The sequence below is a fragment of the Mastigoproctus giganteus genome, chromosome 1, assembly GCF_048544385.1.
Source record: "Mastigoproctus giganteus isolate SK-2022 chromosome 1, ASM4854438v1, whole genome shotgun sequence".
NCBI classification, from domain to species: Eukaryota; Metazoa; Arthropoda; class Arachnida; order Uropygi; family Thelyphonidae; genus Mastigoproctus; species Mastigoproctus giganteus.
The window spans coordinates 179,463,856-179,482,749 of NC_143575.1; the positions used below are offsets into that span (position 1 = coordinate 179,463,856).

The 18,894-nt window shown below is 37.9% G+C and overlaps 1 protein-coding gene across 5 annotated transcripts in view; it reads right to left on the reverse strand.

Moving 5' to 3' along the window:
• Window positions 1-18,894, reverse strand: part of LOC150091330 (four and a half LIM domains protein 2-like) — a 437,588-nt gene that overhangs the window by 46,813 nt on the left and 371,881 nt on the right. For all 5 annotated transcript variants that reach the window (XM_090375177.1, XM_090375185.1, XM_090375193.1 and 2 more), the window contains one exon: window positions 5,875-6,075. In XM_090375177.1, coding sequence (XP_090231303.1) covers window positions 5,875-6,075 — 201 coding nt within the window. The remainder of the gene's footprint in view (window positions 1-5,874; window positions 6,076-18,894) is intronic.

Below are 18,894 nucleotides of genomic sequence, written 5' to 3' on the forward strand. Positions count from 1 at the left end.
TTGATACTCTCACTTTTTGGCGAAGATTTTCTCTTCACTTCTTTTAGGTCAAACAGTTGTTTTTGGCCTACAGAGGACAGTGGCTCATTGTTTCTCAATAGTGGCATCGAAGTATAACTTTTGATTGGTCTTAATCTAAGCAACCCAATTAATTATGATGCATTATGAGATGTGTTCCCCTAACATAACCGCACACCGAAATAATGTGCTTATAGTACAGGCTATACTGCTAAAATTAACTTTATTAAATAATTTGCATGAAATCAGGAGAAAATTCTATCAGTTAAAATTTATTACTGTTTTCACTACTAACGCTGCGTGTTCAGATCCACGTGATACCATGAAATACGGTAATATTAATATCCATGTCTATCTTTTAAACTCTCCCTCCCCATGTGGCAAGCAAGGAATATAAACAAAACATTTGTCGTTCAAATCACACTTAATAAGGATGAACGTGCGATTTTCACATAACACAGTCAATACCCGCCAACTGCTGCTATATCATGCTGAAATAACATACTATTTCAGCATTTAATTTTTTGACATGGGGTATTTATGTTTTTGTCATTTAAGATTGCACTTACAACGAACCCTTAACTGATTGTCGATGTCCGTAACTACACTATAGAAACTTTCCGTGTTGCATACATAACAATAATTCATTAATATACAATTTATGGAAGAGTGCTCTTTTCATACTTTACAATGCTTATATCTTCCTGGAAGTTTTCCACTAAGAAGCTGAACGAAGAAACAAAGTTATATTTAGACGTTATATTGTATTTATAATATACAATTTATGGAGGAGTGCTCTTTTCTCATACTTTACAATGCTTATATCATATCTTCCTGGAAGTTTTCCACTAAGAAGCTGCACGAAGAAACAGTTATATTTAGACGAACTCTTCCCGTCTCTACACCAAATATAGAGCTTTAACTTGTGTACTGCCGTAAACATCCCGTCTGCCTTCTTTACGTCAGCTAGAGAGTAAAGTGTGTAAACCGTTTTGGTAATCTGTCAAAAGATTAAAAAGTGAGTGTAGGGTATTCATTTGTAGTGTGTTTCTGATATTTTATTCATGCTTACCGTCAAGAAGTTTGGGACTTATCTGCAGCTATTGCAGAAGATGTATCCGGAATTGTATTTACATAAAAAAATCGAATTTGGAAAGATTGAACGTTCTTTTATGTTATAAAAGAAGTACCTCTCATTATAACAATATTTTGAGCTGTGCTTTAAAATGTTGTTACTTTATATTACAGTATTTATTTATTTATTATGCATACTGAACAGAATAGTCGTAGTGTAAGGAAGAGTAAGAGCACCACTTAATAAATTTTGCTCTGTAAAAGTTTAAAATCTATTAAAAAAACCTAATTGTGGATGAAAGAACTGTTCTAGAATATGTAGTTAGAACATAGCTAAATTTATGTTCTTTATCATTAAATAACTCTATGATATGCATAATTTTAGACACTATTCTGTTAAGAGTACGAACGCATATAGTTTAATTACTGAATTTACTCCAGCTAAGAGGAACTGTATTGGTAACAAAATTATGATATTGCTCCTGTATTTCGTTTAATGTGAAAATACAAATAAAAGGATTTTGTTCAACGACGCCGAACAGATTTATAAATAAAAGCGCCTGTACCTTTTTAGGACGAATACTGGTTGTGCTACAACACAGAACCCACATTCAATTTCAATCGGTCATAGTCATTTCACGCCTAATCGCAATCTGGACAGACATTTTCATTCACATTACAAGTTAGGGTTGGTGGCTTGTCATCTGCTCTAAACTGAATTTTGCGTTTGCTATTTCCCTTTTGTTTCCACACAACTTTGGCTTTGTTGTCCTTCTTTCTTACGTTGCTCTTCGGCTTTTTCACCTTTATTTCTCCAGAGTACAACTTGTAGGATGATCCCCGTCGAGATATCAGATTTTCTCCTTCCCTTTCGACGCGTTTACCCGAAGAATATTTTTTCATTAACTACTATTTCCTGAACTAGCTATCCTGCTTTATTTGCATACTCTTTCACAACTTTGTCTATGGTGATTTTCTGTTGTTTTACAGTGCTACTGACCTCTACAGGGAGGAAATAGTCTTTTGTAAACGCATAGGCATAGATGCTAGTAGCAGAAAATGCGTGTGCTGCCCTTGAAGTAATCGGCGATCTATTGAGTGCAACCATGAATGAACTAGAGACCCGCATTTGAGTGACCGAGTAGCTGGTTTTCCCCATTTCTTAGCAGTTTATGTACTGTATCAAACATCTACTGTATAAACAATTTTCTATCCTCCTTTTGTATTTGCCAATGATCGGGGATCTATCAAAAATGGAATATTTATATAATAATGCTGGATTCCATACGGATCTGCTTTTTCCCCCCAGTTTATTATTTTGAAAAATCAATACCCACACCATACGTGCAAATTCTAACTGTGGCAAAACCGTTGATGCAAATAATGCTTTCGTTAATTTTGAATTGTAGAGAGGAGAAATACAAATCGCTTAATTAAATCTCATATTCAGGTAGACTTTCTTTATAATTTTATTTTAAGTGGCACAGATGAACTGTTGGATCCAAAAATAAAACCCAAATTAACACTGATTTGTCTCGAAATAAAATAGTCATAAGCTGTTAATTTTCTACAATCACTAAATGAGATAAGTTTCCTAATATTGGAGCAAAGTAACTGTTAAAAGCCCAAGTATAAAATACATATAGGATGATAGGTTTAATTTCTTTTATTAATTATTAGCTTTTTTATCATTGTTTTATTCGTTTTTTTCCCCCTTTTTTTCTGGTGTAGCATAAGAGGCTTTCTTGCACCATGCGGCCATTACTAATACTATATAAAGAATTCTGCAAAATAATGCAGTTAAATTTATTCATATAGGTATAAACAATTTTATCTTAGCACCATAAACTAAAAGATTTACTTTATCGGGAAGTGCGATCGAAGGTAAATCGCTGACAAATGTTATTGCTGTTCTCTCCCTGTTAAAAGTGAAGTCCCTCGAAGCTTCCAAGATATGAAAATTTTATACAATCTCTACAATCTTTTGATACAGTCCATTACCATCTACGAATGGTGCACTACCACTATAAGAATGTAGTATAAATTTTAATAAATCATGATGGTCAAATGCCCTAGACAGGTCTGTGTAGACAACATTCATCCAATTCCCCTATCAATCTTCATAGGTAAAATGACAGGGGAAAGGAGATTGGTCACCATGTGGGCGAAATTTATGTATTTATGTAGTGCTGGTGATCATATGGGTGAAAACACCCAGTGTTTGGTGTATAATGACGTCTATGAACTTTTCTCTTGCTCTGACTACACACACACACACACATGAGGGAATAAATTAGAACTGAGGAAGGATTATTACAGGTTTGATTGTGAGGAATTTTGCCTTCAGCCAGCGGGTACTCTGATTGTTAGAACAAAGTTCCATCTGGTGTTGTCGAAGTAGGTAGTTTGAATAAATTCAGGGAAGAACTAGACAAATTGCTATAGAATTATATGGGAACTTTTTTTTTTTTTTTTTTTTTCCGACTGATGCTGTACAAGCTTGCTTTCTTTTCTCATCTGCCACTATTAATGTTTTGGGCATGCTATTCAGCATAGTTATTGGTTGATAATTTATAGCTTACTAATTTATAGACTTGAATACATTTTTATGGATGGGAAATAGGTGAGCTGCCTTTAAATAACTAGGATAAATACCTTCTTTCATTGATATCTTAAAAATATGTATGTTCAATGACCGCTTAACTTATCCAAGGAATGTTATCAAAATATAAGTAGTATCATCTATTCATTGTGCAAACAGTTTATTGCTAATTTTAAATCATATTGTATTATATGATAGTAAAATATATCTACAATGAGTGACGAGTAGAACCCCTCCCTCCCCTTTAAGCCTTCAGAATAGCCTTGATTCGCCATGGTGTTGTCCAAAGCGTGCCATAGGGATGTTGCTCCATGTTGATTTAATTGTTCTCACAATTATTGCAAATTGCACAGCTGCGGATAGCTATTCCGAAGAGTTCGTTCACCTCATCTTACGGTGTTCAATCGGACTGAAATCGGATGACTGGGGAGGCAGCTGTATTAGGTTGAATTCACTTGTGTTTTTGGCACTCGTTCTGCGCAGTTCTAGTCTTATGAACATGCAGCCATGAAAGGATCCGTCTGGTCGGAAACAATTTACGGATGGATTGCGTACTTTATCAAGGGGTCAAATGTGCACCACGAAAATCAACATTCCCTACATCATTTTACTGCCACCACAAGCCTCCGTTTTTGGCAGATAGCAGGATGGGGTCAACAGACTTGCGCTGTTTTCGTAATATTTCGTGCCCTATTTATGTTAATATTTTCATTTTTTTAGGAGGAGGATTCTGATAAATTTTTTCCGGATATTTTTTTTGACAGGGTTTTTAACTTCAGTTGTATCTTTTACGTGATTAATATTACTTATATTTTCATTCGATTTATCATCTGATTGGAATTTGACTGAACTAATTGAATTTCAGGCTGATAACTCAGTTCCTATTTTGTATTGCAATGACCTGTATGATGCATTTTTATAACTATTACACTTTTTTATTAATTCTTTTTTTTTTTTACTTTAGTTAATTATTTACTTTAGTTAATTCATTTCAAACATTAAATCACGATTTAGTTTTACTAATTACTCAAGTTGGTTGTTACATCCAGATTCAGCGATTTCAAAAGTTACTAACTCTTTAGTCACTCTTATATACTTTTCAGATAGTCCTTCAGTAATAATTTTAAACAAAATTCTTGGTTTTCAATTTTGTGTTGTAACAAACACACTCAATATAAGATTTTTCCTTGGTGGGGGAATGCTTTCTGAAGTCTTGGAATTCGATCAATACTCAATAGGTGAACTGGGCAGTTGACGTTGATTAATTCCTACGTTATGGATCTCGACGGCGAGTTAATAGGATATCACTGTCATATAGTTTCATGTTCATTGGCTGATTGCGTACCTTCCACGTCGTCAGATGTTCTTTAGTAGTTGATAAATTACAATATTTTTACGATAATCAATACACCTATAACTAACTTTAAATGAGTGTGACAATTTTTGAAGTATTTTAATCTAAAGCAAGAGTTACTAAATCTTTAGTCACTCATATATAATCAGGTATAATGAAAGCAAACCAAGCAACTATCTACCACAGTTTCTTTGATTACAAAGTACTTTTATCATTGATATCTAAGGCAAGGCATATTGAAATCTGAATGCCAAGAACTAACACCACCAAAGAATTAACGATATTAACAGTAATTATATAAACAAAATTAACAAACGGTGGGATTCAGAGATGACCATTGAGGTTAATACAAATCTGCACTTGATTGAACGAAAAACTCATTCTTGGAAATGGCTGTTGGCCAGATGGCCAGAGATTGCAATTGTTTATGAATTTCTGGGAATCGGGCCAGTTATCAAGCATAAATTGAATACCTGTACGAACTTCATGTTTATGTTTCATGCAAGGTAGCCATTTTGGTTTAATCGTCTAACCTTAACAAAGCTGTACTCTTACTGTCACATGCATAATAGAAATATTATGCATGTGCCTTTATTCGTGCTGCATTTCATTATAGGGAAAGGCACATTTTCTCTCCACTAACATCAGTAACCTTACCTTTCAAAAGAGTCCTCGTATAATTTGCCAAATGACTGTTGCCTTAATTAAAATAAAAAAATAATTTTTAACTTTAAAATAAATGTTCTCATGTCTATGAAATGGTGCTTACTTTTGGTTCTTAATTTACGAACAAAAAAAATACTTTCACGAACAGTTTTTTACACACCTTAGAATCTATGCCGATTATCTTGCTGCATTCTTCGCACGAGTTAGAGAAAACCTGCTCGTAACAGCGGACGCAGTATGGATGTTCGTCTCGGAGTACATAACGTTGTCCTGTTAGTGACTCGTCGCACTGCCAACAGCAAAAGTGTCCCGAATGCCAATCTTTGGACATGGCCTTGGTGTATTCGCCAGAGAAGATGAGCTAAATGAAGATAAGAAATCTGATAAATCATAAATAATATCATGCTTTTAAATGTTAGTCTTTAACAAGAATATATGTAGATTTTTTTTTGACGGTTGCAGAAAAAAAATCCGTTTCATTGCATCATTTAGCCATAATAACACTAATACCTAGTAGAAATTAACTAAATAAAAAAAGTACACAACAATAAATTTCCTGTTTATAGTCCGGGATAACCACATAAGGTGAGAGGAGTTCACAAATAGTTGTTGTTATTGTTATTTTTGGCGCAAGGGCTGCTCAGGCCATATTGCGCCGATCAGCGATGTGGACAATACTCATGACTGTTTTGCAAACAGTCAGAACTGATCATATAAGTTTATCCGTTTGATAAATGAGAAAAATTCTGTGAGGTTGGCATCGTTACCTATGATATGACAGAGGTTCAAAGATTCTTTAAGATTAGAAAGAAAACTGAATGAGAGTTGCCGGTCATGCGAGTATAAGGTGCATTCAACAAGAATGTGCCTCATTGTGAGTTGAGAATTGCAGTGTGTACACTGAGGAGGATCATTGCCTGTGAGGAGAAATAGGTGGGTAATGTGACTGTGACCAATTCTTGCTCTGGCTAGGATTACTTCTTCCTTTCTGTTTTCCCGGAAGCTAGATGCCCATAATTGTGGATCTGGTTTTATTTGAAAGAGCTTATTATCTGGTTTATTTCGCCATATCGTGTCCATTGTTCCTTACATATTCTTTGTATATTAGATTTGTAGTCAGCATATGGAACGAGAGCACCTGATGAATCTGAATTAGAAGGATGTTTGCGGCATAATCTGCACATTCATTTCCAGATATCCCAGTGTGGCCTGGGATCCAGCAAAAGATAACTACAAGCTGGCGTTCCTGAGTATGTATCAACATATCTCTTATAGTTTTTATTAATTGATTCTTTGGTGAGGAGGTGTTTTGTAGGGTTATAAGTGCACTCTGCGAGTCCGTATATATTATGCTCTTTTTGATGGACAGATGGAGAATATTTTGTAGAGCAAGCTTGATGGCGAATAACTCAGCTGTATAACTGCTGCATTCGGTGGGAAGTGATAGAGAGATGGTGTTAAAAGGGAAAACTGCTGCAGCACCTACTGCACTATCAGACTTTGATCCATCGGTATATATTTTTGTAAAAAGAGGATAATTCTCTGTGTGAGCAGTATGGAGTTGTATATTATTATTTGCCAGGGAATGCTTCCCCAGTTTAGGAAGTAATTGTCGCAGGATGGTATAGTGTAGGCCCATGGGGCGACTGAACAGGTTGGATCTTGGAGGACTTTTTCGAGATGGACATTCCAAGTTTCTGATAGTGCTTGTAATCTGATACCAGTAGGCTGAACTGCACTGGGTTTATTTCTATAAAAAATTTTAAACTGTGGGTCACTAAGTATAGGCCAAATTGGATGTGTAGGCATGCTTCGAATTTTAGCTGCATAATTCAGAAGTAACACCTTTCTTCTGAGACAGAGTGGAACTTCATGGGCTTCATTATAAAGGCTTTGTACTGGCGATGTCCTAAAAGCTCCTGTGGCAATCCTGAGGGCAGAATGTTGAATAGGTGCAAGGCGTGTAAGTACGTTTTCCCTGGCAGAGTCATAAACTGGGGCACCATAATCAAGACGAGACCTAATTAGAGTTCTATACAAGTGAAGCAGGGTATAGCGATCTGCACCCCATGTTGTCGAAGAAAGAACTGAGTATATTAATTTTTTTCTGGCAAGTAGTCCGCAGATATTTGATATGTTCTAAGAAATTAAGCTTACTATCAAAAATGAGGCCCAGGAGACAAATACTTTTCATGACTAATATAGGATGATTCGTTAAGTGAAGCTCTGGTTCAGGATGCATCTTTCGTTTGTTACAAAAATGAATGACACTGGATTTCTGATGTGATAGTCGGTATCCATTCTGTGTCATCCATAATTCAATATTGTTAAGAGAGATTTGTAGTTGCCTTTCGATGAAGTTCATATTCTGTGAACTGCAGGAAACAGTCAGGTCATCGGCATAGAGATATGTGTTTACAGGGGCGGGTATGCATTTGGTTATATTATTTTTTCTTATTGCAAATAAGGTAGAACTCAGAACTGAGCCTTGTGGGACTCCTTCCTCTTGTATATAGATTTGCGACAGGACTTGCCGATAGCGGACTTGAAAAGTTCTATGCTGAAGGAAGTTTTGTATGAAATATGGTAAGTGGCCTCTGAGGTCAAGGGAATGTAGATCTTTCAAGATGCCAAAACGCCAAGTGGTATCAAAGGCCTTCTCTATGTCAAGGCATACCATAACGAGATGCTCGTTTCGGATAAACGCAATCCTGATGTTTGTTTCAGCTTTGACCATGAGATCCAGGGATGATCGATTTTTCCTGAAGCCAAATTGGCTATCAGATATTAAATGTTTGGAGTCAAGATACCAGGTCAGTCGGCGGTGTATCATTTTTTCCAGGGTTTTACCCAAGCAGCTGGTAAGAGAAATAGGTCTATAGTGGTGAGGGACAGAGTGATCTTTCCCTGGTTTGGGAATTGCCAGTACATAGGAGTGATGCCAGCATGTGGGGAATGAATATTCAGTGAAAATACGATTGTAGAAAGTTAACAGCAAGGATAATGCTTTGTTATCTAAGTGTTTAAGCATTGTATAATACACTCCATCTGGACCAGCAGCACTGTTTTTTTTGAGGTATATATAGCTTCTTGAAGTTTGATCATAGTAAGGGGCCGATTATATGATAGACACGATTTGGTTTTGAAGTTCAATCGAGATTTTTCAGCTGAAGCTTTAATCTTCTGAAATGACTGGTCGTATGCGGTCGATGCAGACAGCTGTGAGAATACAGAGCCTAAAGCATTTGCAATTTCTGCAGGAGCACACAGCTCCTGTCCATTCCAGTTGAAAATTGGTGAGGATGGAGGAGGAAATTTGCCATTTAATTGTTTTATTTTTCTCCATATTATTCTAGAATCTGTATTTTTATTAACTGAATTTGCAAATCGGATCCAGGAGTCTCTTTTTGCTTTCTTCCTGATATGGCGAGCCTTGGCTCTGAGTTTTTTTTTTATAATTTATAAGATTATTGGTAGTAGGATGTTTGCGGAATATATTCCAGGCTTGGGTTTTTTCTTTTTTGGCACTCCTACAGTCCTCATTCCACCAATAATTTATGGATCTACGGGAGCTTGACTGTGACTGTGGAATGGCAATAGATGCAGCTGCAAGGATTTGTTTAGTGATATGGCTGGTGACTATGTCAATTGGACAAGATTCAATGATCTGATTATCAAAGGATACATGATAAGAATATTTTGCCCAATCAGCCTTGGAAAATTTCCATTTCATGCAGTTTTCTGAAGTCACAGAGTGTGAAGTTTGAATTTTGCAGATTAGTGGATAGTGGTCACTGTTCAGTGGATCATCCAGAGCTTTCCACTCAATACAAGGAAAAAGGATTGGAGAGCATATAGATAGATCTATTGAGGACACAGTTCCTGTTTGGAGATGGATGTAAGTTGGTGAACCAGTATTTAGGATGGATAAATTCTGCCTGTCAATGAGCATTTCAATAAGTTGTCCCCATCCATCTGCATTGGGAGAGCCCCACAATGGATGGTGTCCGTTGAAGTCGCCCAATAAACAGAAAGGGGTTGGCAATTGCAGTATTAGATCTTCAAGTTCATGAATAGTGCAAGGCTGAGTGGGCGGTAGATAGATAGAAACAAGTGTTATGGTGACTCCAATTGCTATTCGCGCAGCAACCGCTTCAATAGAGGTTTGCAAAGGAATACGTCTGCAAGGGACTCGTGAGTCTATGAGAATAGCAACCCCACCGTGAGCTTTATTTGTAACTGGTCTATCTTCTCTGAAAAGAGAATAATTTTTGATCGAGAGAGATACCTTAGGAGTTATGTCTCCTGTAAACAGATGCCAACTGGATTATGACGTTTAATTATTTCCTGGATGTCATCAATATTGCTACGCAAGCCTCTGCAATTCCACTGGACTACGTTATTCATTGTTTAGATTTAGATGAAGGAGCTGAGTCTGTCTGTTTTTTAAAAGTCTGTTTGCCGCGATCAATTTTAATTTTATCTCTTTTTGAGAAAACTGGTCTCTTGTCTATTTCATCTTCCGGATGGATCTCCAGAATGGTTTCTGTTTCTTCTTGACTGGTGATTTCATTGGTATCCATAAGGACGGAGTCAACTGGCTGTTTGCTAACGGGATCTTGTTTCTCTGTTTGAACGGATATTACAGGGGCTGCATGGACAGCAGGTGGTATGGTGATTGGCGTGTTGTTAGCCCTGCTTGATATATGTTGCTTTGATGATTGTGGTGCAGAAGAGAGCAAGGATCGAGCCCATTCAGCAATAGAGATGTTTGGTGGAATTGATGTGTCAGTTTGGATGGATACTGAATGAAAGTTTTTAGAGGCTTCGGCATATGTACGTCTAGGCATCTGTATTTGCAGTTGCTTTCGTGCTTCTGGGAACGAGACTCTTTTCTATTTTATATTTCTGGATTTTTTTCTCGTATTTCCACTGTTCACAATTTTTGGAGAAGGCTGGATGGTTGCCTTTACAGTTGGGACAAAGAAGACTGGGCATTACAATCAGTTTGGGTATACTCTTTCGATCCACAGTTTGGGCATACTGGGTCACCTCGACAGACTGTTTGTGAGTGTCCAAATTTCTGACACTTATAACATCTTATTGGGTTTGGAATATATGGCCGTATGCGACTATGTAAATACCCTGCTTTCACTGACGAAGGTAGGTTTGGTGAGCTGAATGTTAGTATGATGCTCCGAGTTGGAGTTAGCTCGCCATCTTTTTTCATCATGATTCTTTTGGCCTGTGTGACTTTCTGTTCCTGCAATTCCTGGACAATTTCCTCCTCTGAAACATTCATTAGGTCCCATTCTGAAATTACGCCTTTCGATGTGTTTAGTGTGGCATGTGGGGACACCTTGACTTGATTTCCACCAAATGAGTTGAGTCTAAGTAGAGACTGAGTGTTTAGAGCTTGTGGTCTCTACAAGCAGGTCGCCAAATTTTAGTCGCCTCACCATTTTCGTGGAACCAGCTACGTTCTCAAGACATTTTTGAATGAGAAATGGCGATAGATTGCCTAAGGGCTGGTTTGTCAGTGAATGGAGAATCAGAAAACTCGGATGTTCAATTCGAGGAGTATCCATTTTCAGTCTCTTTGGATTGGTAGAGTCGATATCAGGTTGATGCAAATCCGTATTATTCAGATTTGCAGTTTTAATCGGGGGGAAGTTGTCATATTCCATGTTTTGCTCCTTTTGGCCCTGGGGGTTTGCTTTACCTCCCAGGTTTCCGGCCCCGCCACGGGGAGGCAGGAGCAGTGCCACTAGGTGACCAAGCGGCTGAGTTAATTGGTTAGTACTGTTAGAAATAGAAACAGAAAGGTGGCTTCCCTTTCTGGGCCTTTGCCTACTTCTTGTAGTGCGAAAGTGCTGCAGTAATTTATAAATAAAAAAAACGGTAGTTGGAACGAAATATAATTTGTTCAAAGGCTCTTTGGATATAACGCTTTTTGGAATGCACAAAAATCACTTGGTCACGGAACGCTTGGCACCTGGGGCCTCACAAATAGAGAGAAAGAATACAAGAACATTACTGTATTTGGTAGTCACGTAGGCTTGAACCACGGTCGAGCAAAGCACGAAATTGTGCCCTCGTGCAACCATAACTGAGGTAATCCCTCATCAATTTACATGTCGTTATCATATAAATATTTACATTACACTCTCACAGTATCCTATTAAACTCTCGCGGCTAGCACATTGGCTACGATAGCTCTCTTCCACATAGTGTGGAACAGACTTTGTGTCGATTCCTGTTGAAAAGGAATTAATTTTTTTCCCTGCAAAGTGGCCGAGTTAGTTTGTCTCAAGAGAGGGTTGAATGTTTTATTTTTTACTGGAAATTTTTGGGGTTTTATGTTAAGAAACAATAACACATACATGCAGCTTACAAACACAATATACTAGCATCCCAAAGTCCAAGATGACTGGTGAATGACCTAATGCATCTTAAAATAAGGATGCCCAGTGTTTGCAGATAAAATCAGATGACGTCCTCTTTCTAAGTTTAAGAATTTGATTCCCAAACTTATGGCTTCTTATTTTAAGAAGGGCTGTGTTATTTTGTGCCAAGGCAACTAAGATCTTAAGACTGCAGTGTACTAGGTGCAATGAAAAATGTTCTCTGATTGCATTAAAATGTGCTGTAATCCACGAAGTCCTTACAGCGCAAATTCAGTTTATAGAAAAAGAAGAAATCACGAACGAAATATGAAAAATGCAAAGAATGAGTGACTACAGTGAAGTTTCCCTTGACCAGAAATCATTGCCCAATCAGGCTAACTTGAATTCAGGAGTAATATAATCGTAGTTGTTGACCTCGATGGCATCGTGCATCAAGATTGTGTCACTAAATTAAATTACTAATCGGAACTTAAAAAAAAAAAAAAAAAAGTTCTGCCGAGGTATACGGGAAGATATGCTACAAAAAAAAGTCTGGAAAAAGGCGTGCCGCAGATTGAAAGGCGTGCCCTTGCTCAGTAATGTGTGATAATTTCTGAATTAGAATATCATTGGTTATTTCCCCACCCTACTCTGTATTCGTCATTAGTTTTGGAACAAGAATAAATCAAACTTTTGCACCGAAAGGACAGAAATTTCATACATTTCGAAGATTCAGGAAAATCGCAGAACACATTCAAGGACGTCTAATACAAATAGGTTTCAGAACAATACATTTCCAAAACAGGGGATTTTGAACGCTTCCAACCGCTCATTGGAAAAGTCTTGGGCTGCATCAGAGATGACAGCTTGGAATATCCATTAACTAAATTTTTTTTTTTTTTTTTTTTTTTTTTTTAATAGAGTACAGGAGCTTTTTGATCAGTTTATCTGTTCAGAGGAATGAAAACCCCGCGTTTCCGAGATATGTTAAAAAAAAGCAGCTTTCTGCCTAGACCTACTAATCGGTTACGGTGTAAAAAAGAATCTTTTCCCCACTGTATAGTTACTTAAGACTGCATTTTTACCATCCCTGCATTCGACTTAACTAAATTTGCCCACCCATATTCTACCACCTTTTATTATTTTGCTTTATTTTATTTTGTTTAATAATTTGGTATTAATATTTTAAAACATTCTTTCGCCTTTTACAAATCTACATTACTTGTTTTTTCTACTATATCTATTCTTACACACAGTCTCAAAAATACACGGCATAACTTCAGGAATGAGTTCCTCATATGTAGGCATTGCTGTCGATACGATTAGTAAAAATATAGTAGAAGTAGGAGTATATGTTCACTAGCCGATTTGCGCATTGAAAAGTCAGAAATAACTTGCGGAGGAAACCCTACTCCCTCCGCTTGACATCGGTTGAGTACAGCTTCGATTGATGGCTTTTACGAATTCCTGTCCTCCAATGAAATTCGGTACTTCTCCAAACCAGTAAAATTAGTTAAATTACTCAACTATCACAGGGAACCACTTAAAAATATTTTCTGATTTATCCTTTTCTTTATTTAAAAATTTAGCAATTTAAGCAGATTTTAGCAGTAAATTTTTAGCAATTAGGAAACCTTGAAATACATTAATTAAAAAAAAAATCGTATTAAATTGCATTTCCTAATGCTCGCATGCGATTAATCTCTATCTACTCTCTTGCTTCTGATTTAAGAGCACACACTTCTTGTTTATGAGGTTAATGGATTTCTACTGCTATTGTGTTTGTCATTAGCAATGTCTGAGCTTCTTAGCACAGCACAGTATTAATAGCATTATGGTCTTCCGTACGGTGTGAAGGTTACATCCTTTTGGCATTTGTAAAATTCCTAAGGGGGGGGTAACCTACAATGAAAGAGTAATTAAGGGGTCGTATGTTGCCTCTGATGACAGTACTCCATTATTTTGGCTTTTAATAATCTCGAAGGATTCCTTTGACATCATTGAAAAGGTACATTATCTTTAGTGCCCTTTTACTGTTCAACAGAGCCCCATTTACAGTTGAACTTCATTAACGACTTTAATTAAATTTTATTTATTTCATCTGCGTGCATAACCTTGTGGTATACCATAAACGTCAGCACGAGAAGATCTAGTGTGAATATTTCACATTTAATTGTTAACTTTTTCTTAATCTCAGTTGCATTTTATTAGGCTGATATTGTTGCTCCCTGATGGCAGCAGACCATCCCATAACAGCAATAATTGTTTCTCTCTGGAACTCATCGAATGATATGCTTATTTTGTACACAATTGATTCAACAATTAAACCATCATGCCGAAAATGCAGGACAATACTTTTATGGTGAAAAACAATTTGTGAACTCTGATACCTGGATTTAATCTAACATGGATTGAAAACCTGGATTTAATCTACCATAACCTTAAAGAAATGTGCCTGATACAAAATGTGGCCAAGTTCACATAAGATCATTTCCCTTTTATGGCCGAGTTCTTATATTGGAATCAATGTAGGAGGTAGAATCAGTACCCGACTAAACCTCTACCAACATCGCTTTCAACTAAATTTTTGAGAAAATACTATCTTGAAAGAACTAAAAGTAGAATGAATTATGTTGTATGCACTTTGCCATAATGCGGTTCACCTACTTATCTTAACATATAAGCACAAGCGCGATGGAAAAGGATTAACAAAAAATAGGATCAACAAATGGACTAGGCACAGGTTCAACAAAACAGTTCAGCCTTGTTTATATGCCGGACAATGCTGTTAGAATGTGACGCAATGCACGAACACAAAATGACTACTTAAATTTAAAAGTAGAGGGCTGTTTTCGACAAAATAAGAAGACAAGCCCACGAAACTATAGTCCTTGGATGTCGCGAGGACATCCCAAGGACTATAGTTTCTAGCACGGTGGTTATAATCACTGTGTCAGAAACAGACCTTTTCACACTGACCAAGTGAATCTGTGTCAGCGAGGACAACAGGGTTTCTTCTTCGGAATTCAGGGCTTTTTCGTCCAGCAAGCCAGGCAAACTGACCAGGAACGCACGCACTCAATTAACGGACATAATACACATGGGTGATGAGTTTTTTCTCTTGGGTAACTAATATGAAATTAAAAAATATATCAAAGGAATACAATACTCGACAAACTTTCCCAAGCAAAGTAAATTTTTACAAAAATTAACACTAACTTCGCCATGAATCCTCCCACGGAACCACAAACTTGGGTCATTCCCCATATGTATGGCCCTTATAGGACACCCTTACCCCTGGTAACTATCTCCAGACAAAATCTGAAGACCATCACCCACCTTCCCAACAAAATGCATAGTGTGTCCAGATAGCTTTCTTCTTATCATGGAGAAAATAAGCAGTCCATACATCTCGACTTAGCCCTCCATATTGTCACAAGTACTCTTCTTCCCCCATTGGAGAAAATACATAGTAAAATCGTTTTCAAAGAACAAAAACCTTCTACATGTGATATTGCAGGCCAATAGTTACTGGATGTAATCGAAAATTTTTGAAAAGACCATACTGGAACACAGCAACCAGCACGACTTTGGACACGGACTTGCATGTCTTTATCCAATAATACGCAATAGATCCACAATCACCAAACACCTTGAAACTTTCTTCAGAATAGAGAAATGATGCAGATAGAAGAACTCTTACATACTAGAACAATATTTTAGGATAACAGTAAACCTATTTTCCATACTGTGACGTAAATTTGAGGATTCTAGGTTATATCTTTACTATATAAATAGGAACTATTCTTAGGTTATATCGTTACGCTTATATCTCGCTTCAGAGTTTGAATTCTTAGGTTATATCGTTACGCTTATATCTCGCTTCAGAGTTTGAATTCTTAGGTTATATCGTTACTATATAATTGTGTTTTTTTTTTTTTTTTGTTTTTTTTTGGTAGTTGTTGGCGCATCGACTTCTGTGGCCATAATGCACCTCCCAAGGTTTTTGCAGTAGTTTAATCCAAGCCCGAGGCGGGATTCGAACCCGCGACCTTTGGGTTGCTAGGCAGGCACTTTACCCACCCGGCACTATATAAATAACTATTCTTAGTTTATATCATTACGCTTATATTTCGCTTCAGTGTTTGAATAAAGGCATCCTACAAAGTAGCAATCTCTCGGAAACCTTTGCCGCAGTGATAGGTACTCTTTTTGTCATCACGTGAAATTCTTATTTCGTGTGTGGACGACTTAGAAAAAGTTTTTTGATTGCAAAATAGCTTAGACGCTCCCGCAGTCTCCCAGACATCCACACTACATTTAGTAAGGTTAGAAGAGTAACTAAAAGGGTTAGAAAAAGCTCGAACAGCATTCACCTAATAAAAAAAAAAATTAAGTAATATATGCATTGACCTACACGGAGCATTAATCAGTAAAGTAAGGAACCAGCGTGACCTTAGCATTATTTGGGGGGAGCCTCTCTCTCTCTCTTTCTCTAAGCATTTCGAAACAACAAATAAAAGCACAATGGCTGCCGTTTCGAGAGCACAGCAGGTACTTGTTAGCGTGACAAATTCAAAACTCGTCACCCAGTATATTTCTAGGCGTGTCTCTCCAGTTGCACTGTTTCGATCTGTCATCTGGTCACAGCTCCGCAAACACACTTCAGCAACTTCCTTAACGTTCAACACTGACTGTCATGCTGGCTGAATAAAGTACTTCAGAGAACTTTTATCATTTCTAGAGGGATCCTGTATGCCAGTCTCGACTGGAAAACATGGAAGTGTTTTTAAACAACTAATGTGACGTTGGCTATCTTCACTATCGGACTAGACTTGTCAGATATATCAATCGTCGCATTTATTGCATTAACACACAACAAAGAAGTCTAGGATCTGCAACAGAACCTGTAAAACTGAACCTTCAGCAGCGAAGTCTGCAGAGAATGTTTCAGTGAACACATCGGCTTTTCAGACAGTCTTGGAATAGAGAGCGAGACTGTCTGAGGCGACAAAACTTACAGGACCAACATTCTCAAAGAAATGAACCAACTTATACAATGCTGACCTAAAAACCCTCAGAAGGTGCAATTGTCATGCAATCACCGCGACAATAGATCTGTGTTTAAAGATCTCTAGGACTGAGTAGCCCAGTGCATGCATTTCTCTTCTGGTATAACCTGATTTCTAACGTGTATCTACACACTCCCTTTTTGTTAGTCAAGAAAAGTGGTGAGCGCCTGGCACTGTGCTGAGATGGGTTATTGCTAATATTTACTATACACATCTTGTACGTGCTTGCAACAAAGACATTTAATAACAATAATCTACAAAGTCAATCTGATAGTGACATATAAACTTCCTAGAAGCAGCCATGGCGAAATGGAGTACAACAATCAAAGTCGAGAATATTACAACCAGACCGATCCCCATCAAGAGAATAATCTTTCAGAGAGATGCCTTGAGCCCATTGTAGTTCTATCTAGCATTCAACCCGCTATCCACCATACTAAACAGCTAGTATGGATATAACCTCAAGGAAGGAAGGAAAAACCTGTATCCTTTCTCCCACTAGCTGTATATGGATGACATCAAGCTCTCCGTGGCAACCGAGAAGCAACTCCAGCAACTACTCCGGAACACCAAAGAATTCAGCAATGATATCAGGATGGAATTTGGTCTAGACAAATGAAAGACCCACGGATTGCATCAGAAGTAATTAGTCTGCCGAAATTACCAGCTATAGACTGGTATAGAGATGGCAGCCATGACAGGGGGAGATACTTACCCTAGGATAATGCAAGCTCAGCAGTTAGAGCACAAGGAGAATAAGACCTGACCGAAAAATCCCATCAGACTGAGAAGCCTGCTCAAAGTAAAGCCGAAATGAGGGAACAGTTGAACTATAAACACCTGTGCAGTACCAGTGCTAACATACTCCTTCAGGATCATTTTTTTTTTTATATTTATTTTTTGGTAGTTGGAGCATAGGCTTCTGTGGCCATAATGCACCTGCCAAGGTTTTTGCAGTACTTTGATCCAAGCCCAAGGCGGGAATCGAACCCGCGACCTTTGGGTTGCCAGGCAGGCACTATACCCACCCTGCTAGCCCGGTCGGCTCCTTCAGGATCGTAGATTGGACCAATACCGAGCTGGAGAATAGTCATCTGTCAATACAATACAACTTTCATGAGAAAGCCAAGGATAGTGATGACCAAGAGCTTCCAACACCACCCAGCCGTGGAGAGACTGACAGTAGCTCGGAAAGGAGCAAGGAGGCCTGATGGACCTCATCGAGCAACAGAAGACGGCGATAGCTAATCTGGAGGATTACTTCCAGAAAAACAAAGCAGCACTCTACCAGGCCATAAGAAAAATAGGGAGGAGTCCCTTCCCGTCCAGATGGAACAAACGAAGCTAGAAAAATAGGCAAAGAAGGCACTCCATGGTAGACACTACAATGATCTCCAAGACCACATAGATAAGATGGCTTCCAATGCAAGGCTCACGAGCGGGACGCGTTTCCTCGAGACTGAAGGATTCATGCTCGCCATCCAAGACTAGGTAATCAAACCAGACCAGGAAATATAGAAAATACATCGCAGAGGAGCCCGGACTGTCAGATGATACACGTCGACAATGCCGCCTGGCCTCAGAAACGATCCAACACATCACCGCAGGATGCAAGGTGATCACCCAGACAGTACACTCGTAGACATGACCAGGTAGCCAATATAATACATCAGAAGCTAGCGAGGAATTACCAGTTGCTCAAAGAAAGTGTACCGTATTACA